Consider the following 10,900-nt stretch of genomic DNA (forward strand, 5'->3'; position numbering starts at 1 on the left):
TCCCTTCAGAACCTTTCTTCACCCCTTTTTCTTCCTAGTGGGCTAAGTTTGCAAAAACAGGCAGCCCCTCTTTCTTTATTAGAGTATTAGAGTGGATTTTACTATTTTGAATTGGCAATCACAATAAATGATGCTTACTGTGACTACTTTACTTTTATATTCTTGGGAGTATAAGCAATAAAGCTAAGATAAACTAAAACAATAAAAGAATTAAAGAAATATAGGACATTTAAGTATCCCAACAACCTTTGTCAGGATGGAGGGACAAAATGTAGAAAAACAGACTTCTGGCCACCCTACTTATAGTCCACTTCTCCTGCTTGTTTACTCTATTAGAGTTATCCCATTTTTCTTCCTTCAAACATTGGCATTCCACTTTCAACTGTTCATGTCTTAAGACAGCCAACAGAGGGGGTGCAGTCACGTGATATAACATCATCGCTCCGCCCAGCAAAACAATCGTCCGCCATATTGGTTGCTGATTTCACTTTACCCCGCTTGATCACTTTATTACATCAATGTGGAAGAAAGGAATTTTACTGGCTTTGCAGCCGATTTAAAAGATAATGATTTGATAAAATATAAAGAGAAAACTTCTTTTATTGAATTGGATCCATAAGAAATGAAACAAACATATTTTTTATCCAACGATTTAACCACGTGGCCAACTATAGAACATGGAGACAAGTAAATTATTTGGAAACTCCTTTACATAAAAACTCCTGATTAGCCAATTCCAAAATGTATTAGTCTGGAATTGCTATTTATGTTATGATGGTCTTGATAGATATTTGTGTTTATACTGTATGGGTGTATGTAGGCTGATGAGTTTTTATGCCCGAAATGCATTCTACTAAAAATTTGATTGTGGTTAATTAAAGGCTAATTTTTATAAAAATTTAGTCTATTTTGTTCCAGTCAGTCCCTGATGTGATAAGCCCTCCAATTTATTATAGCCACATTTACTAGGCTAATTCATTTAATCTTAACAGGTTGTTAGAGACTTGCGCAACACAAAACCATAGTGACAAAAATAAATTTAATGGTAATTATAAATACAATTTAACTTAAAATGTGACTAAATATAAAATTACATTCATCTTTATATTAACGCAGTTATGTTATGAGTAATGGAAAGTCTCGCATGAAGATACGTACCTTTCCTACAAGCAAAATTAATCATTACGAATAAAATATCACGATGAACAAATCTGCTTCAACTAATTATGAGCATCGAGTGATTTGTATGCCTTCATCTGATCTAGTGTGACAGGTTGTTAAAACAAAATACAGTAGAGCATCGATTATCTGACTCAATTGGGGACTGGGGTTAGTCGGATAACCGAAAAGTATGAAAAAATACGTTATTAGTATAGTGTATTAGGTCTGGTTTAAATACTAGCCTCCCTTTCATGGTCAAGCCAGTGCTGCCAGCTAAAACATGCAAAAATTTAACAAAAATAATATTAAAGTAGCCAAGACATAACCAAATATTGTAGCACCACATCACTAGCAGACATTTGAATTTGCCGACTAGAACGCGGTCGGTTAATCGGAGGTCAGATAATCGATGCTCTACTGTAATTTACTTGTCTCCATGTTCTATAGTTGGCCACGTGGTTAAATCGTTGGATGAAATATCCATTTGTTTCATTTCTTATGGATCCAATTCAATAAAAGAAGTTTTCTCTTTATATTTTATCAAATCATTACCTTTTAAATCGGCTGCAAAGCCAATAAAATTCCTTTCTTCCACATTGACGTAATAAAGTGATCAAGCGGGGAAACGTGAAATCAGCAACCAATATGGCGCCTGTATATGTGAGTGGAGTCATATGACGTCACGTGCACCCCCTCTATTAACAGTCAAAAACATTAGCATTCTTTAAATATTACCCATTGTTAAAGGTGCATTGGTTAATTTAGCTGAGTAACCATAGTGGTTAGGTCACCTTTCTAGTAAAGAATTATTGATGGCAAGATGAAATGAAAATGCTATATTTAACATAATGAATAGCAAATTAATAAAAAAAAATTAAAAATAAACAGGTGGCATTTAAATTAACCATCCAATGGATGCTATGTTTTATGAAGGGTCCATGATCCAACTTTGACATCTCATAGGGCCAAAAATATTTGATGAAAAATTCAAATTTTTATAGTAATATACTTGACATCCTCTTTTAGATACACTAGTTCATTTTTCAGTAAGCAGTCTGCTTTTATTTAAATATCTCATGTCAGTGAACAAATGAATGAATGAAATGAGTCAGTGAGGCCAATGTAACTTTACATATTAGATAGCCTTCAAAGTAATATGATTCAGGAATTTCCATTGATGCCAATGGACATTATGTAAAATTTAACATTAATATAATTTAAATTTTTAACTCAGTGGATTGATTAAAACAATGAATAAATTACTGTAAGAATGTAATTTCTTTAGACACCTAACTAGAATAGAACTTAAAAAAATATTAAAGGTAAAATAGTGTTTTTTTAATTTATTAATTTATATTGTATACTTATATATAGTATATAATATAACAATGCATTGATTTTTTTATTGTAAAAATAATTACAAAAATTATTATGTATTGAAAAAATTTTTGTTGTTGATTTTAATAGACTTCTCAATACATTACACTATTTTTATGTAATAAGATCTGCTATGAAGTAGATTTTATTAATTGAAATATTTTTTTCATTTTTCATACAAACAAATATCTCTTTTTATAGTTTTAATGAAATTCCATAAAGAAAACACTTTTGAAAATAGATACCAGATTATGTATTTGTTTCTTTCACACAAATTAATATCAATTATGTCATAGAAATACATTAAAATTTTTAAAGGTGGATTCTATAAACACACAGACATTTACCACAAAAATAATTTTTTTTTAGCTTATTTTATATGCATAAATTAAAATTAAGACTTTTTGCAATTGAAAGTTACTTAGATAATAAAATTTTAAAAATATACATTAACATAAAAATATCAATCACTATTTGATTTTATTCTTTTGATTTCTTGAGTTAATAAAATGTTCAAAATTGATTACTTTCTGTTTTTTTTTTCATTTTTAATCTTCCAAGAATATATATTACATTTTACTTATATAGTAAAACGTATTCATTATTATTCATGCAATATGATCTTGTTATTTCAAAATCATGTACAAAATGTAATCATATAAATCACAACTGTACTATTTGCATTCATATCTGAATAAGATAATGCATTATATTATAAAAATGTCAATGCTTTAAAATGATTGCATGTCAATGAAAGGAACTGATATATATAGGTTAATCTAGTGTATTCAAATAACAATTTTATTTAAAACCAAAAAGGATCTTATGAAATCCTGTTTTCCAGATCCTTTTCAGTTTTCATTTTACGTTTTAAAAGCAAATGAATGTACATTTTAATTAAAAGGTGCTATTTTTTTATGACCTTTTAACATAATTATTTAAAAAAATAAATATTTTGAAAAATAAACAACCAGTTACCTTTAAAAATCTAATAATTTCTGGTATGAAATATCACACAACAATTAAAATTCATCTTAAATTTTTAATATTTAAAATGAAATAAACTCAAATATAACAAAAGAAGTAAAACAACCAGAATTTTTTACTGGGCTGTCAATCAAAAATTAACTTATAACAAACTTTTATAAGCTAATTTCTACTTGGCATAAAACTAGTCCAGTAAAAACAAGAACTGGCAGCTTCCAATGAAAATTAATGTTGTATTGTAATAATTTTAATAATAATAATTCATAAAAGTAAGAAAATAAATTTTATTTATAAAAAAAATAAATTTCAGTAATACAAACATATTTTTCCAGTTTCAGTATTTCAATAATCCATTTGCATAAAATTTTATTCATTAAAGCAGACTACATAAAATTGTACATGCTAATATATTTTATTATATTGCATTATTACATATTAAATACAAACTTACTTTACCACTTTGACAAATCTATTATCCAATATAATATATGTATCTCTCATATAACATGACATTCCTACAATATGATTTCACTCTAACACATTCAAGGATTAGACATCTCCATACAAAACATCACAATTTTTATGTACAAACACCATCATTTGATATTTTTTTATTCAAGCAGGCATGCATGTTGTCTCTTATTTGCCCATGGATTTCAGAATATCAAAATTTTCAATGTTGTTTCTTGTCTTTTGCTCAGTTTTCTTTGGTGAGAACTGATTATATAATTTTTTCCATCCTTATCCTAGCTTTCCGATAAATCAGCCGTTGCTGTCATTGGTGATAGTGCTCTAAATGAACTCAAAAGACTGTTGCTGTGTTTTGTTTTATAGATTAGATTAAAAGTTACTACATAAAAAGATTAAACTTTTAAAGATCTCTTAGGCAAACTCAAACAAATAAAAATATCAGATTTTATGAAAAAAGTAGAGAAAAATTAAGACATTGCTGATACTTGAGACTAAGGTCAACAGGAAAGCTCAGAATACGATATTTCGCCAAAAAGAAAACCTCCTCATTTAACAGTGTTTAGCAGTGAAGAAAAAATGAATATTAATGTGCAATACTTTTCATTGTGACTGTTAGTTAATTGCTTGCTTTAATAAACATATTTCTCTTAATTACAAAAAAATAGTTAGGTTCCAAAAGTTAGCAAAAGTATATACTATTTTTTTGCTTGTCCTTTGTTTTGTATAGCTCGGATTTACATAGCGCAGCACTTTTTCGGAACCTAACTACCACGTTATATGGGGGATATCTGTATCTTAATCAAGTGTTCTTATTAAGTTGCATAAAGGCTTGATACTTAAGCATTTTCAATTCAAAAATCTATTAGAAGAAAAACTCATAAAAATATATAATATTTTAGAAAAAAAAAAAAATGAAGTGCAGACAAATGACAGTAGATAAAATCAATGAATAATAATATGATCTATTGATAAATTTTATAAAGTTCTCCCTAAATTTTGGTAATAAATAGATAATATAATAAATCATTTATACCTAACTTGTAAATAAGAAAAAATTAATTTTCATTAATTATCACAACAATGTTATCAATTTTAGGGCAGTAAATATGATAGAAACGTCAAAAAATATTTTAAATAAAATTGAAAAGTTTTAAAATGATGATGTGTTTTGTGTACTAAATGTCAAATATTTAAAAAAAATATTCCAATTTATCAGATTTATCATCTCTGTATTTATTTTATCTTCTGTATACTATACCAAACCTACTGTATAATGTTTCTATAATCACAGAATCATTTTTGTAAATCTTTTTAAATGTAATATTGCAATTGTTAATAACAATTTTTATATTTTTTGATGAATTATATTATAATAGCAGAATATAAATTTTTATGAATATATATTATTCTGTCATTATATATTGTTTTATTTAACTATACATATATATATAAATTTTCAATTTAAATATATTATTCCTTCCATATTAAAGTTCATACCAAAAAAAGTTTCTTTTGTTAATCAAATCAAATAATGTTGGAAACAGAAACTAGGAACTACAAGTCAGCATGATCCTAATAAAACTACATCCTTGAGATCATCTCTCCATATGATCAAAACTTTTTACTTTTAAAGTTTTTATAAATAGAAAAACAATTTAATTTTTCTATTATATTAATAATACTTTAATATAAGCATTCACATATAGAATCTTATCGCAGAAAATCTGAGATTTATGAAAGGAATATTAAGTAATTTATAATTTTTGTAGTAATTGTTTTATTTAGTTTAAAATTCAAATAAAAATATAAGCATATTCAAAGCTGATCACTCCCAATAAGTACTCCACCTGACCCTAAATTGAAAATGACGAGATTTCATATGCTACCAATCCTATCACTTCTTAACTCGAATGACGTCATTTAAATGTTACGGTTCATAGGAGTATAGAATATACGTAACTGTTCCCACGTTTTTTACTTTTTGGATAAATCAACAGAAAGTTACTCACCCATTTTGGGGTTTGACATCGTGAGATATTCCTTATTGATTAACTATTTGTTAAAAATGTTTAAAGTGAAAAAAGTTAACAAGTACATAAGTAGAGCATTTTTCGCTTTCAACGAAGACCCCCACCTGCCATTCAAGAGCTAGCCGTACGGTGACGACACCATCGGAATAACACACTAAAAATACAAAACAATTTTCTCATTTCTATTCTAAAAAAATTACTTTCGTTAATAAATAAAAATATTTTAATAAGTTGTATTATTGTATAAATTATTTTTCAATTATATTAAATAATAAATCGTTTTATCATCATATTTCTGGATGAAAATACATAAGCTAGAAAAATATTACCAGTGCGACATAATTTTATACTATTAAAAAATATTTATATTAGTTTTAAAACGAAAAAGTAACTAGTTAATCATATCTAGCGATATTTCCTATTCTAGCTTAATCTTACAAACCGGCGGAAGTAATGAATGTTACAATCGCCATTATCGCGACTGTAACGTTGTATCCTGTTAAAAAGTTCCATTATAAATTGATTAAAATTGGTATAACTAAAATTGGAAATTTAACTTGCGATGTAAATTTGTTTTAAAATTTTTACGACTTTTTGAAACAAATATAGTAATTATCCGATTACGAATAAAGTTTAATATAAAAATATTTTTCAAAATAGTAACTAGCTATGTTATATTTATTAGGCCCGTACTCGATCCACAAATAAAATTTGATGAAATATTTCATCTGAATAGCGAATATTAAGCGAAAGTTTTGTTATATAGACAATATTACATTCAAGGGCGTCGCCAGCCAATGGGCCAGGGGGGGCAAGATGATATAAATTGATAGAGGATATGAATTGTATGTAGGTAAAATAAAAACGATTCATAAATTTTAAGAAGCTTAAGATTATTATTTTAATTAAAACATAATCTTCTTGGGTTTTTCGCGCGGGAATTATAAATCGGGCAATAAATGACTTAGCATTTAAATAATTTTTTTCGCATGTCTAGGGAGGGGCAACTGCCCCTCTGCCCCCCCTCTGGCGACGCCCTTGATTACATTCCAGTTTTGCGCAAAGAACTAAACTCGGAAACAGAATAAGATACAGGAAATTGAAGAAAAAATTGTTAGTAGTATAGGAAAAAATAGAAACAAAGAATAAGTAATGAAAATATTAAACAATAAGATGAGCTTTATCTTGCTATTTATTTTCATGCGCAGCATTTTTAAAAAGATGGAGTTAAAAAAACAGTTTTTCATAATGCAGTTTCTTAATTTTTATAATATAAATAGACTAGACTAAACGACTCCAAACTAAACCGATAACTACGAAAAGCAAGGAGGCGGCTAAGCCCCCTAAAACGACGGCCGGATGGCCGAGCGGTCAAGGTGGCAGCCTACCGCTCTGGGGGACCCGGGATCGAATCCGAACGGGTCGAAAAATCCCCAGGAATTTTTCAGGGGGTGATCCGTTCGGATATGTCGGGCCCCGTCCCTCACCACCCGGTCGCCCCATTGTGGGCCTGGCCGAACCCATAATGGGCCTACTAAAAAAAGGCCCTCTTAGTGCCCACAGGGCAGAAAGAGTTAAAAAAAAAAAGCTCCCTAAAACATGTATAGTCACCGAATTACAAGTTTAGTACATCAGTACCCATATGTAGTATATATATACACACATATACTACATATCATATATCAATTATATATTATTATATATATATATATATATATATACACTACAAACTACATATTGAATTATCCAAATTCTACTGTATTATATATATATATATATAATACAGTAGAAGTTGGATAATTTAAACGTTTTTAATTCGAATATTTCCTCCCGAACGTTAAGTTTCCTATAAAGTAATGTAAAAAATTCAACTTTTCGCACAATTCCTGGGAAGGATAAATCAACACACTAAAAACCTTTTTTGTGTGTCCCAGTACGAACAGCTTTATCTAAAGTTTTTAGCTTGGTCTTTGTCAGGCTTAGGTTTTATCTAAAGCTGTTCGTACTGGGACACAAATGGTTTTTAGTGTGTTGTAAAAAATTCCTCTTTAATTCGGGTTTTTTTTTTTTTTGTTAATTTGAAGTAAAATTGTGAGAAGTTTACAAAAAATCATTCACAATATTGAGATAAAACGTGAGTTTAGACATTAAGTGTTAGTAGCGTTAATAGGGAAATTCCAGATTTCAGGATTTAGCTTCGGCTTACTTAAAAATTTTCTTTTTAAGATAGTTTGTTGAAGAACAGAAAAACGTAAGTAAACTGTCTTTTGGGCCTTCATTAAATTTGAGGTACTCACTTTAACAAGCAAAACATATTCAAGAAAGAAAAAACAATTCAAAATTTCAAGCTTTCTATAAAAAATAATGTAATTACTTACGTAAGGTTTTATTAATTACATTATTATTAAATACATTATTTTTTACATTACATTACATTAATTACATTATTTTTTATAGAAAGTAGTACCTTACGTATTTTTATAGAAATAGTGCCTTACGTAATATTAAAAAATTAATGCCTACACAATACTGTATTCTATTGTAATTGAAATGAATATTGTAATAAATTGTTAACTTACTGTTACAGTTTTGTATTTTATTTACATATTTTATTGCAATATTCAAACTTTCTTAAATCAAAATTTTGGGTAGTCTAATCTTTTTTTTCGGTACCTTCAACTTATCCAAATTATCTGTATCCAAGAATTGTCTAAGTTCTCTTGTATATGCTTTCGCTTTCATCACGTAAACTTAAGCCACAGTTACTTTTTTACACGTTGACTATAGCTAAAAATTCTGGCTAGAAAAGAAAAATACCAGCTATTGGTCGCAACCATGTTCTCTTTATGTCGTGTTTACGTCTTATTTCTTTTTTACTGAGAGTTCCAATCCTTGTATCATCAGATAATGTAAACTCACTTTTAATAAATTAAATTAATAATAATCACCTAACACCAAGCTTGGAAAAGAGCAAAATTAAATAAAGTGTTCGTGTAAAAAGTCTTACCAATACAAACTTTTTCAGTTTGCCTCTTATTTATTAATCCAGTCCCTTAATGATCTTGACTAAAAGACTGAACTAAATATGTTATTTACAATATGCTATACCGTTTTATTTACATTTCTTTGTTTGAATTGGTAAATTCGTCCATAACCTCCCCTCACTGGACTTTTCCCAATTTAATAATATGAAGTTTGAATTAAAGTATCTATAAGAATGATTTCATTCAGCACAAAGACCGAAATAACGCAAACTACAGTCGATAAGACATCAGTTCGTTAGTATTAATATATTTTGCAAGACGAGTGGTAATACTAACGACTGGTTTTCAATAGCAATGCCCTTTGCCCCTTCAATATTTAAAGATTTGTAAAAATAAAATTATTACAGAATTAAAATAGAATCATTCTGCGCAAAAGTGACACTATTAGTTTGAGAGTTCCTGCATACGGTGGGGCATAGGGCGCCGTCTTTATAAATTCTCCACTGAACTTTAAATTGCATTTTAAAAATAAACTAGCAACGAGTTGCTCAACCTTTCCGGCAAATTCGGTGATGTCATTTGTTATATTTTATTTAAAAACTATTATAAAATGACAAAAGGCTTAATTTTGAGGTTAGGGATGAGTTTTATAAACAATTGTAAATGTTTATAACGAGAAATCGTCATTAACTCCAACCCTACTGAAGATACAACCCCCTCAACTCGCGGCCGGATGGCCGAGCGGTCAAGGTTAGCAGCCTGCCGCCCTGGGGACCCGAGATCGAATCCGGACGGGTCGAAAAATCCCCAGGAATTTTTCAGAGAGTGGTGTATCCGGATATGTTGGTCCCCGTCCCTCACCACCCGGCCACCCCATTGTGGTCCTGGCCGAATCCATAATGGGCTTGCTAAATGAGGCGCTTAGTGCCCAAAAGGCCGAGTTTAAAAAACACTTCTAATCCCCTCGACCTTTAACAACCAAATTTATCATCTTCAAACCTTCCTGAAAAATTTCAGAAACTTTCGACAAAGCATAGGAGTTAAGCTTCAAACAGGATAAACGAAATCGTAGGGGAGGCACGATTTTTGCACAAACATCCATACATACAGAAATTACCCCGGTTTTTGAATTTCTTAACGTTTCAAGGTGTCCAAAAGTGTAAAAATCTGGGGAAGGCATTTTTTTGCCGGATCGCCATACTTTCCCCGTTATAACAGCCAGGAAAGTAAAAAATTTGTCTATTCTTCATCTCTCTTGGCGCCTAGTTGACCATCGCTCGTCCTACTGGCTCATAATTCAGTGAACTTCATATTAAGTAGTTACGAAATTTCAGTTATGCAAATAGTTTTCCGACTTCCTGTATAAAATACGAAATTTCCCTAAAATTTGGAACCAGATATCTCCGAAACGGACTATCGAATCTGAAAACAAAGCCTATTGCAAATTGCAGACCCACCACTGTATGGACACCTAATCCGTTCAAATCCTTCAAAAAAAGATAGTTTAAGAAACAATTCTTAGGATTTTCAGATTTTACGTTTAAATACTGACTTCAATTTGAAGTATAAAATTTACATGCACATGGGTACAGTATTTTTTCAAAATAATAATTTTAAAGTTTTTCATAGGATACAAATTTTATCAATGTTCAGCAATAATTAAACTGTTGAAAAAAAATCGACGTCATAGTGCAAGTAATGAAATTACAGTTAGTAGGGTAGTAAAAAAATTTCATTAATGTATTCTTGTGCTGTAATATTGTAAACAGTTGTAACAAATCAAAAAAGCAGACCGGTTTAGCAATTAATGTCCAAGAGTTTTACAATCAATAGGCAATACTTAAATTGGAATGGTGGTGAAAAGTAAAATTCATGTGCAGAATTTGATTG

At 29.4% G+C, this 10,900-nt stretch overlaps 1 protein-coding gene across 1 annotated transcript in view; it reads right to left on the minus strand.

The window, feature by feature from the left end:
• Positions 1 to 6,145, minus strand: part of LOC136983229 (SH2/SH3 adapter protein dreadlocks-like) — a 34,601-nt gene extending 28,456 nt beyond the window's left edge. Inside the window, exon 1 of the mRNA XM_067279912.1 lies at positions 6,006 to 6,145. Within this exon, the coding sequence (XP_067136013.1) occupies positions 6,006 to 6,024 (19 nt within the window). The 5' untranslated portion in view covers positions 6,025 to 6,145. The remainder of the gene's footprint in view (positions 1 to 6,005) is intronic.
• Positions 6,146 to 10,900: the final 4,755 nt, after the last annotated feature.

The sequence above is a fragment of the Centruroides vittatus genome, unplaced genomic scaffold, assembly GCF_030686945.1.
Source record: "Centruroides vittatus isolate TY-2023 unplaced genomic scaffold, ASM3068694v2 contig_879, whole genome shotgun sequence".
NCBI classification, from domain to species: Eukaryota; Metazoa; Arthropoda; class Arachnida; order Scorpiones; family Buthidae; genus Centruroides; species Centruroides vittatus.